Here is a 21,720-nt window from a genome sequence, read left to right as displayed (position 1 = left end):
AGAGGTTAAGGCCTTCTCAGATTTTTCTTGAGTCTGTTCATTGCCTCTAGATTCACAGGGATGGGTTAGACCTTTTCAGATCTTCTTTGTACATCTTAATCCTTTGCCTTCCTCTTAATCCTTTGTCTTTCCCTTTTCATGCTGGTACTGGGGCTTGAACTACTCAAAGTCCTCATGTTCTCACTTGGCTTTTTTGTGCAAGGCTGGCTTTCTTCCACTTGAGCCACACTTCCAGCATGTTGTTGATTAATTGGAGATAACAGTCTCACAGACTGGGCTAGCTTTGAACCTCACACCTTTATCCTTAGATCTCAGCCACCAGTGCCCAGCTTTCAACTTTTTTCTTTTTGTTAGTCTTGGGGCTTGAACTCATGGCCTGGACACTGTCCTTGAGCTTCTTTTGCTCAAGGCTAGCACTGTACCACTTGAGCCACCATGCCAATTCTGGCCTTTTCTGTTTATGTGGTACTGAGGAATTGGACTCAGGGTTTCATTCATGCTAAGCAAGCATTTTACCATTAAGCTACATTCCCAGCCCCTCAACTTTTTCTTTTTTTCTTTTTTTTTTTTTTGTCAGTTGTGGGGCCTGAACTCTGGGCCTGGGCACTGTCCCTCAGCTCTGCAGCTCAAGGCTAGTGCTCTACCACTTGAGCCACAGTACCACTTCCGGCTTTTTCTGCTTATGTGCTGCTGAGGAATGGAACCCAGTGCCTCATGCATGCAAGGCAAGCACTCTACCACTGAGCCACATTCCCAGCCCCCTCAACTTTTTATTTATAAGCTTTATTCTTTTTTTTTTTCCCCCGGTCGTGGGACCTGAACTCTGGGCCTGGGCGCTGTCTCTCAGCTCTTCAGCTCAAGGCTAGCGCTCTACCACTTGAGCCACAGCACCACTTCCGGCTTTTTTCTTTTTGCTTATGTGGTGCTGAGGAATCGAACCCAGGGCCTCATGCATGCAAGGCAAGCGCTCTACCACTGAGCCACATTCCCAGCCTATTTATAAGCTTTAGATAAGCCTATTATTTGTCCCAACTATTACCTATCTTCTCAGAAAACCATGTGAAGTGGCACAATTATTTCTAAAAATCTCTCGACAAGTCCCCCTCCACCCCCCTAGGGAAAAGGGCTCTATACTTAGTAAGCTCTGAATCAGGTTAGTAAAGACAAACATATAAGTGAAATTTTCCTGGAACCAAGACTCAAGCCAGATCTAGTACTCTGGGATGGAAGCTTTGAAGATGGTCCTGTCCTGTTCATTTTGTGGCAGCTACCAAGTTACTGGTTTTTACTGTGATTATAACAATGATTTTCAGATCTAAAGGACAGAATAGGACTTTTAAGGTGACAAACACTCACTGTTTCTGGGTATTACTAAAATCACCTTTGAGGATTGTTTGCTGTATGTTCTTTAAGGGTTTTTCAATGTGTATTTGAATGTATGCATGCATATATAAATCTTTATTTTTGTGTGTGTGCATGCATATATAAACCACATGTTATATGATACTCTGAATAAATCTTGATTTTTTTTTTTTTTTGCTCCACCTCTTTCTGGAAATGGCAGCCTATTATCTATTCATTTCTCCATTGTGTGCTGGCTCCATTGAGTAGTATCTTTTCTTGCTGATGATTGTCTCTCTTGGTTCCACTGTTATTTATAATCTACAGTGAATATTTTGTCCCTGTTCATACCTTTTTTGCCCTGTGCTTGTTTTATTTTCTTTTGTCGGTCGTGGGGCCCTGAACTCTGGGCCTGGGTACTGTCCCTCAGCTCTTCAGCTCAAGGCTAGCACTCTACCACTTGAGCCACAGCTCCATTTCTGCTTTTTCTGCTTATATGGTGCTGAGGAATCGAACCCAGGGCCTTATGCATGCAAGGCAAGCACTCTACCACTGAGCCACCTTCTCAGCCCCCTGTGCTAGTTTTTTTTTAGATTTCTTGCAGCTTTATTTTTTATATGTTTTTTTAAATTGTAAAAATACTGTACAGAGGGATTACAGTTACATGAGTAAGGTAATGAGTACATTTCCTATCAAGCATTGTTACCTCTTCCTTTGTCTTTTCCCTACCATCCCTTCTCTCCCCACCTCCCCAACTCCTCCCTCTCACCCCAAGTTGTAAAATTCGTTTTCAAGATAGTGTCTTGTCTTTTTTTTTTGCCCGTTGTGGGGCCTGAACTCTGGGCCTGGGTGCTGTCCCTCAGCTCTTTAGCTCAAGGCTAGCACTCTACCACTTTACCACTCTACCACTTGAGCCATAGTGCCACTTCTGGCTTTTTCTGCTTATGTGATACTGAGGAATTGAACCCAGGGCCTCATGCATGCAAGGCAAGCACTCTACCACTGAGCCACCTTCCCCAGCCCTCAAATAGTGTCTTGTATATCTCATTGTTATAGAGGGTCAACCTATATCCTTATTTCAGCATTTTGTTATTTCCTTTCCCTTCTCCAAATAAAAAAAATATATACAAGATGCAGGGCATCGACATCAAATACAGTGAAAACAGGGGTTATACTATGGGGGCAGATCATACAAGAGAAACAAAAAAATCACATAGTACATTTTAAATACATTAAAAACAATAACAAGAAAGAAAAACCACTTGTGTCCCTATCTTGGGGTTCATTCCACTTAACATCATCTTATATGGTCATATGTACGTAGCTTTGACCTTTTCTGCTTGTCTTAGACTTATACTAGTTATTAACTAAGGGAAACCATGGGACCTATGTTTCTTTGGGCCTGGCTTACTTCACTTAATATAATTTTTTCCAAGTCTTTCCATTTCCCAACAAATAAGGCAATGTCATTCTTTCTGATGGAGGCATAGAATTCCATTGTGTATATATACCACATTTTCTTGATCCATTCATCTACTGAGGGGCATCTGGGTTGTTTCCGTATCTTAGCTATGGTAAATAATGCTGCAGTAAACATAGTTGTGCTGGTAGCTTTAGTGTGGTCTTGTTTGTGATAATTTGGGTAAATGCCCAAAAATGGGATTGCTGGATCATAGGGAGCTCTATGTGGAGTCTTTTGAGGAACCTCCATACTGCTTTCCAAAGTGGTTGAACAAGTTTACACTCCCACCAACAATGCAGTAGGGTTCTCCTTTGGCCACATCCCTCCAGCAACTGTTATTAGGTTTCTTGATTATAGCCATTCTGACTGGGGTGAGGTGGAATCTCAGTGTTGTTTTGATTCCTTGCAGATTTGAGTCAGGGGACAGGTGTACTTTATAAGTTGTGCCAATTTATTATTCCGTTAGCAACACAAAATTACCTATACTACACCTCCATTATTGGCTAAGTTGGAGGATTTTTTTTCAGAATTTGGACATGTAATTTTCAGGTGCTAGTTGCTTTTCTTTTCTACTCATGTGCAGGACTAGGTCGGAGTGACGAGTCTCAAAAGTTGGTTAAGATTTTTGTGGATAAGGGTCAGATGGATCCCTTTCCACCAAGTTGAGCCAAAGCTGCAGTCCATTTTAATCATCTTGGTGTTATGCTGTTCTTTGTGTTAATGATTGCACTGTGTTGGCATGAGTATCCAATCAGTAACATCTGATGTTGTCATAATTGTGTTTTAACAGGTAGCAACTGGGAAATGGAAGCAGATAAGTAAATACTGTCCCCTTGATCTCTACTCAGGGTAAGAGCCACTGTTTATTGGCCCTGTTGGAGGGGGGAAGTGCCCTGCTATCTGGCATCTTATGAGCTGGGGACTGTGGAGAAGAGGGAGAAGCTATTCTGTGAGGTGGGAACTTGGAGGAGTTAGTTCTGTGAAATGAGTGTGGGGTATTATGTGACATGGAGTAGACATGGGATTTTAAGGTATTACTTGTTCTCTGAGGTGGGCCTGGGGTCTCCACTCCATCTTCAGAGTTTCCCTGCCCTCAGTGCCTGAGAAACCCTGGGCTTGAGGCTTTGTCTTTTTGCTCAAAAGCTTGAAGTAGCTGCTGTTTTACTGATGTTCCTTTATTGGAGTTTTCACAGATTTGTCTTGCATCAGGGAACAGCTGATGCTGTCTTGACCTCATCCATTTGGACTGTCGTAATTTTGTCTTTTGTCCCTAGAAATTAAAAAAGACTGCTTCTCTGGCAGCAGTTTCTCTCTTTTTAAAAATTTTTTATTATGAAAATACCATACAGAGGAGTTACAGTTACATGGGCAAGATAATGAGTACATTTCTTAGCAAGCATTGTTGCCTCCTCCTTTGTTTCCCCTTCCTATCCCTTCGCATATCCCACCCCCACCCACCCACCCATATATACCCCCATTCGCCCCCCTGCCAAAGTTGTAAAGTTCATTTTTCATAACGACTTGTACATCTCATTGTTGCATTGGGTCCACCTGTATCCCTATTTAAACGATTTAGCAGTTTCTGTCTTGATGACACACCTGTGGCCTCTTTTACCCATTTGGGTCTGCCCTTGCTTGGCCTTTGTTGTGCACCCAACATGCCTCAGTCTTGTACACAGTCTTGGTCCAGAGCATTTGTGGCTAGCAAGACAGAGGTGGCCAGGAGCTGGGGAGAGTCCAGCAGCAGCAGGGGCTGTTAGAGTTAGTCTTCTTTCCCTGTGGTAAAGTGGGTTTGAGCTGGGAGAGGCTGGAGTGAGGCAGTGCCAGAGTGATACCTGTTTTTATGACAGTCCCTACCTGCCCCCACTTAGGTCACTCCTCCAGGAGTGAACCAGCCACAGGATGGTGCATGTTTGTGAACCTTTGATGTCCTTATTGATAAGTGGGCTCCTGTCCTTCCTAGCCTCCTTTCTTTGGACTCCAGTTAAAGTAGGGCTGTTTGCTGCTTCTGGTTTTCATACTTAACTTTGTTGGTTCTTCCTCTTCTCACCCTTCCTCCCTCTGCTGCCTTTCTTAGTGTTCAGCACTGACTTTGGGAGCGGTGTGTGCATGCTCATCACTCAGGCCTTTGGGTTCAAGGCTGTGGCAAAACTTTCAGGGCTAAGACAGTTGTCTTTGGAGTTAAAAAGTTAAAAATCAAATGTTGAAGATCCACAAGCCAGAAAACAAACTATTGGTCTGTTTTCCAGAAAACAAACTATTGGTCTGTTTTCCAGAAAACAAACTATTGGTCTGTTTTCTTCATGTGGGGATTGGGTGAGGCAGCAGTGTGTTCACTTGTAAATCACATGTTGATTTACCTGAGCAGACAAAGGCTGTGAGTTCAGAAGTCATCAGTAATAAAGATCATTGTTAAACATTTATAACTTATCAGACCTGAGCTGGGATCCTCACCTGGAATGGTCAGAATCAGAGGGTTATGGGTACCACTAATTTGATGCATGCTGAGTTACCACCCTAGTGGTGGTTTCTAGGCAGAGCTCAGTGTTCTTGCCTTGGGTGGATTTTCCCAAATGGGGGTCCTGAGGTTCCATGGAGAGAGAGATGCTGGAACATGATTAGGGAGAGTGATAGGGACATCTGTGCTAAGAAGAAGAGCAGGCGAGGACATGCCAATAGGCAGATGGCTGTGGATAGATGGTGAAATCAGGCTTCCTTGTCTCCCTGTTCCCTGTACTTTGTCAGAGAACCTTCATGAGTCGCACGTGCCTGCCCCAGTCTTTGGAAGCTGCAGCAGAGGAGCAAGGGGTGTAAAGCTGCAGACCCCTGTGGCTTCTTGCTCCCCTTGCCTCAGTGGAGTCTCCCACAGCTACCCATGCATAGGTTATAATGAGGAGAAAATGTCACTGGAGCTATTTGGGTTCTGGGTCTCTGGCTTAGCCTAGAGCCAGGTGTGGAAACCAAGATGATCCTCACTGCCTTTAAAGCCTGTGAACACTTTGTTCTTTTAGAAACAAACAGCGCATGCACTTTGCCTTGAAGAGTCTGCTACAGGAGGCACAGAACAACTTGAGGATATTTAAGGTGAGAGCTGCTTCTGTTTTGTTGCTGTCCTCAGGTCTACCTATTTTCTGATCTTGGTCATAAGCTCAGTGGCTGCAGAGAATGGAGCATCTGGCCAGGTTGCCTAAGGCTCAGTCCTGTGAGTCTGATGTAGCCTTGGGGTCCTCATGCCCCTGCCAGCCACATAAACTTTCTAGTCGCAGGACTCCATCTTTGTATCTCCAATCCCACAGGAGCCAAGTGGCCCAGATTGTTTGTGGTCTGTGGGTGGGTGAAGGTAGGCTCACTCTCCTCTGTGCTGACAGGCACACCCAGGATGAAGACAGCTTTGCCCTGTCCTGTGTGCTCCTCTATCCCAAGCTCATGTGTCTGAGAGGTGGGGGGGGGGGAGGGGGGACAGGAGCTGGGTTGGCCGACTGCCCAGGTCTCTCTAAGCTGAGTGCCAACTGCCAGGCTCTGTGATGGCTGCCTTTACTCTTTATTTAGGGAACTTGTGATTCAAGGAGCTCTTTGTTTATGAGCAAATTCTTAAGTCTAAGGTGTCAGGACGAGGAAATCTCCATCCAGTGTGACTGTTTTTAGTTCCTTGTCCCCATATGGGCTGGCCCTTTGGTCACCTGGCTGTTGCCCAAGTGATGTGGGGGTAAGAAAGAAGGGGTGAGACTGAGGAAGGTGGGTGCTGTGCCCATATTGGAAATGTGACCCTGTGACCTTGTAAGGTCCTGGCTACCTCTTGAGAGCTGGTCCATGCAGTAGACCTACTTAAAAAAGCAGGGTTGGGGTGGGTTTCCTAACCCCTATGTTTGGTGAGCTTGAAGGCCTGCTTGTCTTGCTGCTGTGGCCAGTGCCCTTCCAAGTAAATGGGACACAGTCTAGTGTGAATAGGGAGCCATTCCCCTTGTCTAACTCAGAAAGTCTGCCTTGGTGGCTGATTGGAATAACTGACTGCCTCTGCCTTTCCAAATTCAATAAAGGAAGACATAATTTCAAAAGTAGTTTTAAACTTTTTAAAGACTTGAGGAATTTGGCATTTAAATCAAGTTCCAGGTGAGCCTACTACACTCTGATCCTGGCCAGAGGGTGGTGGCCACACAGAAAGTAACATCTGTTCTGAGCTGCCCTCAGACCAGGCCCTACAAGTCTGATGTCTTCGGGACCAATCTAGAAGATAAGCACTTCCTATGAAGTCTATAGCGCGGCTGGTTTCTGACCCCAATTAGACTCACACTCCAGGTTCCTGGGCCCAGCACCCTGTTGTTCTGTGCTTCTGGAGAAGTCATCAGTGGAAAAACCCAGGATTAGCCAATAGTTTCCAAAGAGATGGATGGAGAGAAGTGATAAGGATTGGCTTTTTAGAATAGTAGGACAATAACATAGTGCATTCTCTGTGGCAAGCCCATTTAGCGCTCATGTGCGTCTCATGCTTTTGCCGTGCTTGAGTTCTGCAGCCCAACCCAGTAAAGCAGGACCTTCCCTTCCACCCCCACCCTCCACACCCCCCCCCCCCCCCAGCCATGGAGAAACTAACTGGGTGTGGTCAGTGACCCTGTATCGGACACTTGTGATGAGAGGCATTGTTGGGGCCTTGAGGGATGTGGATGCTTAAACTTCTGGATCCCTGGTGCTGTGGGGGGAGGCCCTTCTGTTGGGAGTCCTTCTGCTACCTTGGGGTCTCGATGAGGGGGAAGCTTCACTGTGGGTACATATGGTCCTGCTCTGGGCCTCAGCTGGCCTCTTTGGGTCCTGCTTTTGTCTGCCTTCCTTTGTCTCCTTCCCAGCTTGACCAGCAGTGACGTAGCATGTCCCTGTCATCCCATGGACGTGGACCGTATCCGTTGAGAGTCATCCCATGATCCAGTGAGGGAAGAGAGTCTGCCATACAAAAGTCTGGCAAAGATTGGCCTCTCTCCATGTACTACTAACTCTAGACCTTAGCTTCACACACTTCGTATTGCCTCAGCATTGCAGACGTCAGGAGTGCAGGAGAAGCTTAGTTGCTTCTGTCTCAAGGTCTCATCTGAAAGCTTTGCTGGGCTGATGGCCTCAGTTCCCGCCTGATGGGAGGACTGGGTTGCTCCATTACCACGGTGACTGAGGAAAGAGTACTGAGGAAACAGTGGCCGAGATAGAAGCTATAAATATCTTTGTGTAATAATAGCTTTGCAGGCTCATATGACCAGCCTTGTGACTGTCCACAGTACACATCACTCTTATGGACAAAAACAAGGATTTAAGGGCCTTGTCATACTCCTTGGGTTAGCTGTGTGAGCTTGGGAGCAAGGCCCAGTAAGCCCTCTATAAAAGCCCAGTTGTGGGGGGGCTAGGCAGCAGACGTCCCTAGCTGGTATGCTAAAAGGAGCTCCTGTGAAGTAGCAGGATGGTCTTGAACAGGAAGGGTTCCACAGCTGCCCCCATCATGGCTCTAGCCTCTGTCCTGGGTTTTGCCTTGCTTGACTCCCAGTCACTGGTTGGGCCCTTAAGTAACTGAGCTGTGTCTTGGAGACTTTGTTGCTTTGTGCTGAGGGTTTGCTTCAGACACACTGTGTGATTGATTATCTGAGCTGTGGCTGTGAGACCAGTGTGCAGGTCTCAGGTTTTTTTGAACATTTCAGGCTCCATAGGACTTGCCTCTTGATTGATGACATGGCACATGAGAGTGGTTTTCCCACAGGTGCCAGAGTGTACATTGGCCCTGATGAGGCTTGTCCAGAACATGTCTACCTGCCCACCCTAGCAGTTGCTGAGGTGTTCTCTACCAGCTTGTAAGATCCATCTTTCTCTCTTTCTTGCCTAAAGAACGGTGAACTGATTTACGGTTGTAGTGATGCCCGGAGCCCTGTGGCTGACTGGAGGGAACTTGCGCACCACTTGAAGCCCTTCTTCTTCCCCTCCAATGGCCTGACCAGCGGGCCCCACTGCACAAGGGCCGTGATCCGGGAGCTGGTGCATGTCATCACAAGGGTGCTGCTGAGTGGCTCGGACAAGTCCCGAGTGGGTGCCCTGAGATCTGGGCTCCAAGGCCCACGAGTCTGTGAAGCCAGCCCTTTCAGCAGGAGCCTGTGCCGTCAAGGTAGGGCCCGGCCTTCCCTGAGCGGGTGGTAGGGACTGTGGCAGCTTTAGGACTGTCTTTTTCAACTGGCAGCTGGGTTGGAGCCTAGGAAGTGACCTGTTGTAGCCCTAACTGGCTTTGCTGTACCTCTAGGGGTGCTGCCTGGTTTCATCAGAGCTCCCCAGAGTGAGGCCTCATTGCCTCACACTGAGTTAGAGACTCACTTTCTCACTTTGTAGCTAGGTTTGTAAATGCATGGCCTGTTTGGGCTGCAGGATTTTTCCAGGACTGTTGTGCATATGTGTGTGAATCTCTGCCATTTAGAGCAGTATCCTCTTGTTTGTTCTCATCATAACTGGAGGCAGGTTCTCCTCGGCTTTATTGGGTAAAAACTGAGACCAGGAGTCCTTCAAAGCTAGATTGTCATAAGGTGAAAGTAGATTCATCGGGCCTGTGGGTCCTACTTGCCTTCCTCACAAGATGAGGTACCAGATTAGCCCCGCCACTGCCCTAAGTCCTAATGGCTCATTAGGATGTGGGGCACCACAGAAACCCTTGAGTTTGAAAGTGGCTCATGATCATAGAAATCCTCCAGGTTTTGTCTTCGTGGCTGTCCTCCAGGCTGAACTTTTCTTACTACAGGTGAATTTGGTGGCTTTTTTTTTTTCTTCTTGTGACAAAAGTTATTGTGTCAGAGATTTTTGTTCAAGCTAAACCCATAGTCTGGGCATATAGCTGCAGAATGTGTCCAGAAAGATCTTCCTAATGCCTATTTAAAAGCAAGCATAGCCCATGGTTATGCAATATTTAAAATAGTATGATCACCCTCACATGCTGTTAATAACCGGTGTGTTTTCCTTAAGTAGCATAAATCTATCAGCAAATGCGGTTCCCCCACCCCCCACCTTTTATTTACTGTGTGGTAGGTATTCACTGCATGGGGGTCCTGTAACTTTTGGCACATGCCCTCATTAGGTGAGTTTGCTTTACATTTTTCTGCCTTCTGCATGGCTAAGCGCATTCTGCCAGCGTGCCTGAGTGCAGGCCTACAGTAGCCTGCAGATGGCTGCAGCTGTTCCTTGCATGATGTTCCCTATTCTGATTTTGTGTGTAGTTGCTCCATTTCTAGAGATGATTGCTGCAAGGACAGGACATGGTCCAGGATGTGGCCTCTCTCAGCTCAGGTGGCTTTCATACATAGCAGCTTTGTCATCCTGTTTTATTATGGTTTTGTTTTTGGTGCTTTCGTCTTCTTCTTCAGAATATCATTACAAATAGATGGGCCTTATGACAAAGCATTTTACCAGAAGCTGCTTGATCTGTCCACTGAGGATGGCAGGTCCGTGGCCTTTGCATTAACAATCTGTCTCTGAGAATGGGTCCTTGGTGGTGGCTTTGACAGTGGTCAAAGCTGTTCTAAGCTTGTCCTGCAGCAGTCAGGGCTTGCCTTTCTTAGCATGGGCTCATGGCTCAACTCTGGAGGCAGTCCTAGTTGTCTTTGTTTTGGTTTTAGAGATTTGAGGCTGTCAGTCTGATCTTCTGTAGTTCTGGGCTTTGTCTTATTTAGAATGAAGATATGTCTAAACTTGATTTAAAGTGTCTTCCGGGGCTTGTGGAGTTGTAAGAAGAGAGATATGGTTGGAGATCACAGAAAAGAGTGAGATGCTTGAGTTCCTCACCTCTCTTGTATTCATGGCCTGGTGTGTCCAGGGCTTCTGAGTGTATTCCAACCCCACAGCTCTGAGACGGACACAGTGTCTGCCGTCAGCACCTAGTCCTCGCCTGAGTCACCGGGCAGGCAATCCCAGATGAGCCTTCTGGTCTGTGCCAGCCTATGTCTACCCTCCCCCCCGCAAGTCTTCAGTCTTTGATAATAAACCTGCTCTCGTTTTCCCCTGATGTTCTTGGTAGGAAAAAACGCCCCAGAGCGCTCGGGGTTACCGAAGGGCTGTCTTCTGTACAAAACCCTCCAGGTGCAGATGTTGGACCAGCTGGACATTGAAGGACTCTACCCTCTGTACAACCGGGTTGAGCAGTACCTGGAGGAGTTTCCTGAGCAGAGGTGAGCTGGTGTTAGTGGAGGCCAGCATGAGGGAGACTTGAGGATGGGCTGGGGCCCAAGTTGCTCCAATTCCAGAACAGAACAAGAGCCCCTGCACTTGGCAACAGAAGGTTTATGCACATCACCTCTTCCCGTGTCCCAACTCCAAGACCCAGCTGTAAATGCAGTGCCTGGGGGCCCTGGAGTCTGAGATTTGTGGTCATTTACTCATTTGTAGAAGAAAATGTCTGGGAACCGAATTCCAAAAATCTTCAGTCAAGGCCAGCCTGTAGAGGGCAGTGTTGTCTCATCTCTGCCCATGTACACTGGTTTAGCTGCTTTCATCTTCCCTGTCATCTGAGCCTCTGGCCCTAGGCCTGCACTAGGTGCCTCTGGGACACACACCTCTGCAGTTTCAAGGGGCTGGATCCTCTTTCTTATTATTGGGCTGTGTGATCTTGTTTCTTCGTTGAACAGCAGGAGACTCGGCCTTCATGCTCCATGTGCCCCAGTCTTGCTGGATTCTGTTTAAGGCTTTGATGCTGCGGATAACAAAGATAATATGAGGGAGCAGTAGATCTATTAGGTGCCCTTTGGATCTTGGGTTTAAAGTCTGCCTAGGCTACAAAATGAGACCCTGTTTCAGAAAAAAGCAACTAAAAGCTGTTGTGATTTAGCTCAAGTTAGCATCTTAAACCAGGCAGCTTTGCCATCCTGTTTTATTATGGTTTTGTTTTTGGTGCTTTCTTCTTCAGAAAATCATTACAAATAGATGGGCCTTATGACAAAGCATTTTACCAGAAGCTGCTTGATCTGTCCACTGAGGATGATGGGTCCGTGGCCTTCGCATTAACAAAGGTGAGCAGAGCGGGACTTGGTGCTCTGTTGGGTCTTGGCCCTACTCAGGCCTTCCCTGCTCCTACCCCTGATGGTGACAGAAGAAAACTTGGGGATCTAAGAGACCAGAGGTCTCAGTTCTCCCTAGATGGGCTGGGGTAGGTAGGGTATATATAATGTCCAAGGATGGTTTCCCTTGACCCATACAGGTAGGAAGTGGAGAATTCAGCTGCTTGGGACCCTGGCCCTGTGTGGCCAATCTGCATCCTTCTCAGAAGCTTTAGAATGGGCATAGTTGGCCTTCTCCTTGAGGCTCTGGCCAAGGGTCTGGGTCCCACTGCTGTCTGTGTTGGCTGCCTGCTTCCTCAGACCTGAGGTCATAGTTTGGCCCAGACAAGTCTCTTAATGAGGACCACTGGACCCTGTCCTTTCCACTTCTGTGAACATTGGGAAATTCAGGGTTCCATGTATATAGGTAGGAAGAAACTTACATCCTATTATCATTGACTTCTACCTGAAATTGAGTGTTTTCTTTCATGGTGAGGGTGGAACCACTCTGGGAAGGGCAGGACTATGCTGCCTCCTCCTACCACATTTGCAAACATCTCAGGATGTGCTGATGGTCAGTGCTGTCTGAGGTGTAATGAGTGTTTTTAACAATACGTTGGTATTTTATATTGTCGCACTGTTTTGTTGTATGCCTTTTTGAAATGTTACACACTTTATTAGGCCACAGAGGTTTTGCAAAACATTAAAACAGTGAAGAAGCGTTGTTCTCAGGGAATGAGGTGCCTCCCCTCTCAACTGCCCGTGGTGGTCCTGGGTCTTGTCTGTCCTAGTAGCTGTCTGTTCTTCCTCTGGTGAAAGAACCCTAATGTTGCTAGTGGTTTGAGGGCCGAGAGGCCTTGTGGAGCCTGAGATATACTTCAGAGGCCCAGACTGCATGGTAGGTAGGATGTGGTGCAGAGTGGCACTTTCTCAGGCTCCAGAAATCCACAGTGTAACCTCTGGGTCAGGGTACAGCAGAGGAGGCTTCCTTGTAATATCTGTAACTTGCTTACAGTGACTTAGGAAAAAAAGGTAGCTTTTCTTTTTCTACAACAGAGGAAATAGGACTTCAGTTCCTTTATATATATTTTAGTATTGTGTGTGTGTAAGTATCCTGCTTTGTTTTTTAATTTTTAAATTATTTTTGTGTTCATATGATACCAAGGAATTGAACCCAGGGCCTCATGAATGCTAGGCAAGCACTGTACCACTAAGCCACATTCCTTGCATCTATGTTTTTCGATATTTTTAAATCTAGATAAACATGGATTATTTTTAAGTTTCATTTCAATTTTGAAACCTCATCGGTAAAAGTGTAATTTCAGACTAAAGCAAGTCATCACACTGCTATCTATAACTAACTGGTGGTGGGCTCTGGGGGCTCATGTCTGTAATCCTAGCTATCCACATGATAGATAGCTAGAGGTACCAAGACAGCAGTGTCCTGAGCCCTGAGATAGTTTCATAACCAACTTCTTCACATTCAACTACCTCAACCCATGTCCTTAAAGGAGAAAAAGAGCAAGCCCTCATAGTCCAACACAGGAAGACTTCAAGCCACTTTTCTGCCTGGACTGGCTTCAGACTGTGATCCTCAGATCTCACTCTCCTGAGCAGCTAGGATAACAGGTGTAAGCCACTGGCGACTGGCTCACTTTGCTTTTTGGTGATTAGTTGGAGATAAGGGTCTTACGGACTTTTCTGCGTAGGCTGACTTTGAACATCAATCCTAAGATCTCAGTCTAAGAATCTCTATCTTCTGTTGTGCAGAGCCTGGAGTAGGGTCAGCAGAAGGCTGGTACAGCTTTCTGGGAAGGCCAGCCACAAGTGACTCAGGCTATATGTGCCTGTTTCTATCTCATTACTGCTGTGGAAGCTCAGAAGGAGCCATCTACAGCACTGTTGTGTCCCAGGAAATCTTCATTCATAGAAATAGTAAGGGGCTGGGTTTGTGCCGTCTCCCTGAAGGGACTGATCTCTGTTGCTTAACTTGCTGTTTCTGTCCTTTGAGTTCCTGCTTGTCCAATTTGGCCCTGTATAGAGCCTAATGTTAATTTTTGTCACCTTGGCTCCCATACAATAAGGGACTTGGATGTTTTAATTCTAGTTGTTTCTTCCAGCATACATGTAGTTATTACTTGATGTTTTTGTCTCTTTCTTGAATTTCCTTTCTAGTGGTGCTGAGGTTAGAACCCTGGGCCTGTGCACAATAAGATTAGTGGTTTTCATTGAAGCCACCCCAGGCTATTTCTATTTATAAAGATGTTTGTCTAGATTTATCTCCATGTTTGGTCCACCATTGCCTGATACCTTTAGTCCTCTGGTCGTTTCCCTTTATCTTTTTTCTTGGTAGTACTAGAATTTGAACTTAACAAGGTAGGCACTCCACCACTTGAGCCATATCTTAGCTTTTTTCCCTTCTCCCTTCCCCTTCTCCTTTTTTCCTTTCTCCCTTTCCCTTCCCCTTCCCCTTCTCCCTTCCCCTTCCCCTTCCCCTTCTCCCTTCCCCTTCCCCTTCCCCTTCTCCCTTCCCCTTCCCCTTCCCCCTTCCCCTTCCCCTTCCCCTTCTCCCTTCCCCTTCCCCTTCCCCTTCCCCTTCCCTCCCCTTCCCTCCCCTCCCCTCCCCTCCCCCTCCCCCTCTCCCTTCCCCTTTCTCTTTCCCTTTCTCCTCCGCTCCCCTCTCCTCCCCTCCTGTCCCCTCCCTTTCCCCTCCCCTCCCCTCCCCTCTTCTTTTCTTTTCTGCTGGTAGTAAGGCTTGAACTTGGGTTTGGGCATTGTTCCTGAGCTTTTCTGCGCAAAGTAAGTACTCTGCCACTTGAGCCACAGCTCCATTTCCAGCATTTTCGCAAGCTAATTTAAGATTAGAGTCTCATGGGCTTTCCTGCCTGGGCTGGCCTTGAACCATGATCCTCAGATCTCAGCTTCCTGAGTTGTTAGGATCAAGGTGTAAGCCACCAGAATCTGGCTCTTTAGTTGCATTTTAAATAGAATAAAGTCTCACATTTTTGCTAGGGCTGCTGTAGTTCCTGATCCTCCAGTTTTTGCCTTTGGTGAAACTGGGATGTTAGGAGCATACTGCCACACTTGGCTATTAGTTGGGGAGAAGGTGTAGTTTTACTAATTTTTTTGCCTGAGTCGGCCTTGAACCTCAGTCCCCCTGATGTTCTACTCCCAAATAGCTACAGTTATATGAACGACTATGCCTGTTCCTCCCTCTCCTCCCATCCCTTTCCTTCCCTACCCTCTCTTTCCTTTCCCTCTCCTCACCCTTTGCTCGCTTTGCTCACTTGCTCTCTTTCTTCCTTCCTTTCAACTGATGCTTGAGCTCAGGGCCTTGTGCTTGCTAGGCAAGAGCTCTACAACTTGAGCCATGTCCCGAGTCCCTTTTTAATCTGGAATAGATATATTGAGATTTATTTGACATTCCATACATGATCAACTATCTATAAAAGAGTTAATAAGATATTGTTTCCATGACATACAATTAACTCCAAGTGTACAAGTTCATTTTTTTTTAACTGTATTTACAGATATGTGCAACTTTCCCCACATGCAATTTTAGGAGATGTGATTGCTTCAGCAAAAAAACCCAAAAACATAGCTGGGCTAGACGTGATGGCTGGTGCCATCATCCCCCTCTACTTGGGAGGCCCAAGTAGGTGGATTGCATCCGATGCTGCATGGGCAAAAAATATAAAACTTTATCTGGAAAAATAACTAAAAGAGAGTAAGGGAGTGGCTCTTGTGGCAAAGTACCTCTCTGGCAAGTTCAAGGCCCAAAGTTCAAACCTCCTTGCTGCCAAGTAAACAAAACAGTAACTGAAAACAACTAACCAGCTCATACTCTTTAGTTATCATTCCATTTTGTCTCCATTTCCCTCAGCCCTAAGTAACTGCTGGTCTACTATCTATCTCTAAAAGAGACTTGTTGACTCCAAGTTTTGCTTATGAATAGGATATTCAATATGGAGTATTTTTGTCTGGCTAGCCTAAGGCTTTCAAATTTCACTGATAAGATTTGGAGCATATATCAGTATTTTCTCCCCCCTTTTATTGGCTCAGTATCCCATTTATAGACTTAAACATATATTATCCTCTCATCAGTTGATAGACATTTGGGTTAGGTTTTCATTTTCTTTGGCTGTTATGATTGGTGTTGTTCTACAGTGTGTTTGTGTGTGTGTGTATGTATATACATGTATACATATTGCTCCAATGATAACGTTATGGTTTGTTGTTGGTTTTTTTTGAGTCAGAGTTTCACACGTTGCCCAAGCTAGTTTCAAACTTAGATTTCTCTTGCCTCAGCCTCTTAAGTAGCTGGGACTGTAGGCATACAGTACTATTATTAGAACCTTTTTGATTTCTTTTAGCAACTCTTAACTGCTGGTTGGGGTTGAAATCTTTCTTCATATATTATTCAGTAGTTTGTATCGTTAGGAGGTAGCTCATTTTACCAAAGTTGTCTGATTTGTCTATAATTATGTTAGTTTTCTTCCTGAAAAATATCTTTTTTTTTTTTTTGGGTCCGGTCGTGGGGCCTGAACTCTGGGCCTGAGCGCTGTCCCTCAGCTCTTCAGCTCAAGGCTAGCACTCTACCACTTGAGCCACAGCGCCACTTCCGGCTTTTTTCTTTTTGCTTATGTGGTGTTGGGGAATCGAACCCAGGGCCTCAGGCATGCAAGGCAAGCGCTCTACCACTGAGCCACCTTCCCAGCCCCTGAAAAATATCTTTTGGAAGTTACTTTTTTCTCAGAACAAGTTTTGTTTTTTTCCCCCCAGATATAGAAAAGAAGTTGATTCCCCCCTTCTTTCCCGCTTCTGAAATTTAAACATTCTATACATCTTGTGACTGTGGTTGTTACTGTTGAGAGACAGCCCCTGTTAAAGCGTCTATGCCCAGAGGGTGATGGAACTGTCTTTTTTTTGTCTGACTGCTATTAGACTTATCATTTGATGTTCAGTTCATTGTAATTAGTTGTCTTGTTCTTATTCATTTTGTTTATGTTGTACTTTTTCTACTTGTAGATTTGTGGCTTTTGTTCTGGAAAATTCTCTAATATGTTTTCTTGTACATTATTGTGTTTTCTTTTTTCTTTTTTTGTCACTCATGGGCCTGGGTGCTGTCCCTCAGCTCTTCAGTTCAAAGTGAACCCTCTACCACTGGAGTCACAGTGCCATTTCCAGTTTTCTGGTTTATTGGAGATAAGAGTTTCAGGGACTTTCCTGCCCAGGTTGGCCTTGAACCGTGATCCTTAGATCTCAGCCTCCTGAGTAGGTAGGATTACAGGCGTGAGCCACTGGCACCCAGCCACTGTTTTCTTTAGTGTAGCAGACTATTTTCTCTTCCACATTTTAACTGCCCTTTCATATTTTTCATCTTGGTGTTACATTGGAAGTTTTGTTTTTCTGCTCAGTTTTCCAGTTTACTACTTCCTTCTTTAGCTGTGTCTAATCTGCTGTTTCACTGGTTCCTTTTTTCCTTCAGTGGTTCCATTTTTAATTTTAATTCCTGACAGTTCTGTGTGATTCATTTTCACATTACTTTGGTATTTTTGGTAGCTTCTTGTTACTTATTTCTGTTAACATCTTTTATGTCTTTAAGCAGTTTATGAATAGTTATTCTGTATGTGACTTAGATAAAATAAAAACTGGGAAGTAAACCAGGTGTCAATAGCTCATGTCTTTAAATACTAGCTACTCAAGGAAGCTGGTTTGAAACCAGCACAGACAAAAGTCCGTGAGATTCTTAGCTCCAGCTAATTAACAAAAAGGTGGAAGTGAAGGTATGGTTCAAGTGGTAGATGCCAATTGTGAGTGAAAAAGCTGAATGTGGGGCCCTGAGTTCAAGTCCTAGCACTGGTAGAAAAAAATTTTTTTTAAATGTGAAATGAAAAAAATACCATTTTGGCCAACTCATGTATGTTGCTTTTTTTTTTTTTGGTCAGTTGTGGGGCTTGAACTCTGGGCCTGGGCGCTGTCCCTGCACTCTTCAGCTCAAGGTGAGCACTCTACTGCTTGAGCCACAGTGCCACTTCAGTTTTCTAGTGGTTTACTAGAGATAAGAGTCTCACAGACTTTCCTGCCCCGGCTGGCTTTGAACCAAGATCCTCAGATCTTAGCCTCCTGAGTAGCTACGATTACCGGCGTGAGCCACCGGCATCTCTGTTGCTTTGATTGGGTTTGGTGCTTTGTGGTTGTGAGCTCATATTTTCATCATCTGAGGGAATTCTTGAACAGATTTCTAGAAGGAATGCTCTTCTCCAGAGGCAGAAGTCTGAGGTTTATATCCTTTACCCTGTAGCTTGCTCCTAGAAGCAACACTCACATTGGCATTTGCTTGTTTGACTGCTCTGCCTTGCCAGTTGTTTCCCGCTGAAAGTTTTCATTTTGGTTCTTTTGGGAGTGGTGACAAGAGTGGGTAGTATTGGGGAATTCCCTTACCTTTTGAGCCAGTACATTGCAAGGTTTGAGTTTTGCCCATTTCCTCTTTCCTAGACTTTACTCACACATATGTTAGACACATTCTCTTTATTCACCATATCTGTACTCTTTTTTTTTTTCATTTTACAGCTGTTTTCCTTCGCATGTTTCATTCTGGGTATTTATGTTTGGCCTGTCTTTCAGCTTAGCAATTCTCTTCAGCTTTTCTTTTCTTTTTTCATCTCCTTACTCTATTTTGGTCTCTGCCCTTAAATGATTGTCTTTAAGTTTAGAACTGTTTTCATCTCCTTACTCTGTTTTGGTCTCTGCCCCTAAATGATTGTCTTTAAGTTTAGAACTGTAGGTCCGGTAGTTATGTTATACTCCCTAAATGACATTTGCATTCTAACTCTGGACTGGGTCATGTGGAATTACTAATGCCTCTGAAGAAGCTGTGGCAGATGCTTCCAACCACAGCAGCCAGCTGCCTCCTCTGCAGGCTGATTCCCACCATCCTAGGGCAACAACCTTCTCAGGCAGCCCAGCTGTAATACTCAAGAAGAAATTACTAGTTGGCCTTTGTCAGTCTTGTTTATATTTGGTGAAATTATCCTTTCTACTCAGATATCTTATTTTCAAGTTTTTCTTTCTAATCTGCGTTTTAAACCTACCTCGAGGTTGTAATACTGATTTTTGTATGTTTTTGTTTTAAAAATCACAGCACTGTAATGTTTAATTCTAAATCCTATGGCCTTTATATTGTCATTACATTTTAATGTATTTGAATGGCAAATTGTATTGGAATACCATGACTTGTTATGGAACCAGGCTGTTCATGCTCAGATTTAGTCTCCCACATCTTGCCTATCATCCAGTCTTGCAAAAGATTCTATAACTCAGATTCCCCAACTGGAACAGCAAAATAACGTTCTCTTCTATGGATGCAGTTATTCCAAGGAACAACTGAAGGGATCTATATAAACAAGGGTTTACATTTTCATAATTTCCATTGTTAGCATTTTGATTATTATCTATGAAACGTAAGAATTACAGAATAGGGACTCTATAAATTAACCTCAGTAGTAGGGTTCAGTTATTTATTATTCCAGAATGAAGAAAAAGAAGCCCTCAAAGCAGTAAGAAAAACAAGAACAAAACTGGAAGGATCAGTGGTTTAGTAGTAGAATTCTCACCTGCAATGTGGGAGGCCTGATTTGATTGCTGGCTCATGTAGTACCCAATTGCTTTTGCTGGATGCTGGTGGCTCACATCTATAACCTAGCTTCTCAGGAGACTGAGATCTGAGGATCCCAGTTTGAAACTAGCCCACGCGGACAAATCCAAGAGATTCTTAATCTCCAATAAACCATCAAAAAGCTAGGAAGTTGAGCTATGGCTCAAGTGGTAGAGCTCCAGCTTTGATTAAAAAAAAAAAGCCAATCAAGAATCGTGAGGCCCTGAGTTCAAGCCATAAATACTGACACTAGGAAGAAAAACAAAACAAAAAGAACTGGAAGCGAGGCTGGGAAGATGGCTCATTGGTAGAGTGCATGCCTCTCATGCATGAGGCCCTGGGTTCGATTCCTCAGCACCACATAAGCAGAAAAAACTGAAAATGGCCCTGTGGGTCAAGTGGTCGAGTGCTAGCCTTGAGCTAAAGAGCTGAGGGACAGCACCCAGGCCCAGAGTTGAGGCCCCATGACTGAAAAAAAACTAGAAGGCTCTTATAGTTGCTAATAGGAATAATGAAGTGAATAGCCTTAACAGGAATTTTGTCAAGAGTTTTGAGCTCATTGAAGCACCATTTAATGTGATATGCTTTATCTATTTTTAATTATATTTTAAGTTTAATTTCAGTAAACTGTTACTTGGCCTTTTTAAGATGTTGGCATATGTGAAGTGAGAGTAAACGGTGTCTCAAAGGGCTAGAGAAGTAGTTTTCTTAAACATGCTGTCTTTAAGAGTGCCACAGATGGTCCATTTGTCAGCTAGTACCTTAGTAGAAATACAGTTAACAGTGAGCTATGTCAGAAACATTGACTCTCTCCACAATATCAGATTTTATTGAATAACACATTGACACAGTGTCAATTTTGTTGATGTTAATTTGCCAAGAACTTCTGAGGTTACATAACAGTACAGGTTCTTTATTCCAATGTTAATTACTAATATTAATCTCAGATCACACATTATGTATCACAATAATATCAAGTTTGCAGGATGGCCAGGGAGGGTTCACAGAGGCTTTGCCCAGGGCAAGAGCTGAGAGTGGATGCAGCTGAGCCCCTGCAGGTGTCATATCAGATGCTAATAAGGAACAGAGCTGTTGAGGATGAGTGGTGTCAGAAGACAGTGTGCCTCCGGCGCTTCAAGGGCAGAGCTGAGTCCAGGTCATGTCAAGCAGGGTATGGAGCTGAGCTAAAGTCCCTGGGACAGAGTTGACAAAGCATAGATCACACAAACACTGGATAGTCCTATGGTAGTCAGATGAGTGTGTGCTGCTGTGTCCCAGTGCTAGGTGTCCCTCCTTTATATGTCTCAGGTGAGGGAGTTATGTAAATCATTGGGCTGGTGGGTTTAGTTAAGTTTATAGGCTGAGAATTTCTGATAAGACTTAATATATCTGCTGATATATTGGTTATTGGCACAAATAAATGATAAGTTTGTGTCTTATGGTATGCTGACAGATGGTGGTAGTTTACCTATAGAAATAAGATGTAAAGTAATTGTGTTTTGGCACTTCTACTCAAAATATATTCAAAATGGAGTAGTTTAGGTTGAAACTATTGCTTTACAAAATGGAGTAGATCAAGGCTAGGAACAGTCTTAAAGACACTATTTTGCATACCCTAGAGTAACTCAAAGAAGTCCCAGTCTCTTCAACAGTCAACCAGTAAGTTAGGTAAAATAAAGCGATATGTATAACATATAAAAAGAGCAGATCCTGAATAGCAGATTTGGCTTCAGAAAGATTAAAAAAAATCTTCCTTCTACTCAGTGGTCCATTTTTATAGTTTCCAGTTCTCTTCTAAAGTTGTTTTGTCTTGAATTCTTTGAGCATGTGTGTCTGGCACTCCAGCAGTTGGAGTCCTGTGTGTGATCTTTTTATTTTTTTCTACTATTCTGGATTGGTTTTTTTTTTTTTTTCAGTCCTCTGCAGAATCGAGTGGAAAGTACAGATTTTCATATCCTCCAGGCCCCTGTTGTTCTCTTCTTCTTGTTTTGCTGGCTTTCATCATGTCATCCTGTCTTCTTATGCTTGCATATTTTTGCTTGGATGCCAGAAATTGCATTTGCATGATTGCTTTAGAAAGAACTTGAGATCTAGGATCCTACCTTTTTCCCGAAGGGATTTCAGGCAGCTTCTGCCAAGAGGACTGGAACGCACTAGCAAGCTGGAGTCACTTGAATCCACTTTAGATGATTGATGTCTTCCAAGTGAAGCTCCAGGGTCTT

At 44.5% G+C, this 21,720-nt stretch overlaps 1 protein-coding gene across 2 annotated transcripts in view; it reads left to right on the top strand.

Moving 5' to 3' along the window:
* Window positions 1-21,720, top strand: part of Ippk (inositol-pentakisphosphate 2-kinase) — a 55,783-nt gene that overhangs the window by 26,147 nt on the left and 7,916 nt on the right. For both annotated transcript variants that reach the window (XM_070033274.1, XM_070033275.1), the window contains exons 7-11: window positions 3,594-3,652; window positions 5,815-5,887; window positions 8,663-8,936; window positions 10,827-10,977; window positions 11,712-11,814. In XM_070033274.1, the coding sequence (XP_069889375.1) occupies window positions 3,594-3,652; window positions 5,815-5,887; window positions 8,663-8,936; window positions 10,827-10,977; window positions 11,712-11,814 (660 nt within the window). The remainder of the gene's footprint in view (window positions 1-3,593; window positions 3,653-5,814; window positions 5,888-8,662; window positions 8,937-10,826; window positions 10,978-11,711; window positions 11,815-21,720) is intronic.

This window comes from Dipodomys merriami, unplaced genomic scaffold, assembly GCF_024711535.1.
Source record: "Dipodomys merriami isolate MVZ:Mamm:240054 unplaced genomic scaffold, mDipMer1.0.p SCAF_22, whole genome shotgun sequence".
Classification (NCBI taxonomy): Eukaryota; Metazoa; Chordata; class Mammalia; order Rodentia; family Heteromyidae; genus Dipodomys; species Dipodomys merriami.
The sequence above is the reverse complement of the archived record's forward strand: the minus strand, read 5'-3'. Positions and strand labels throughout refer to the sequence as shown.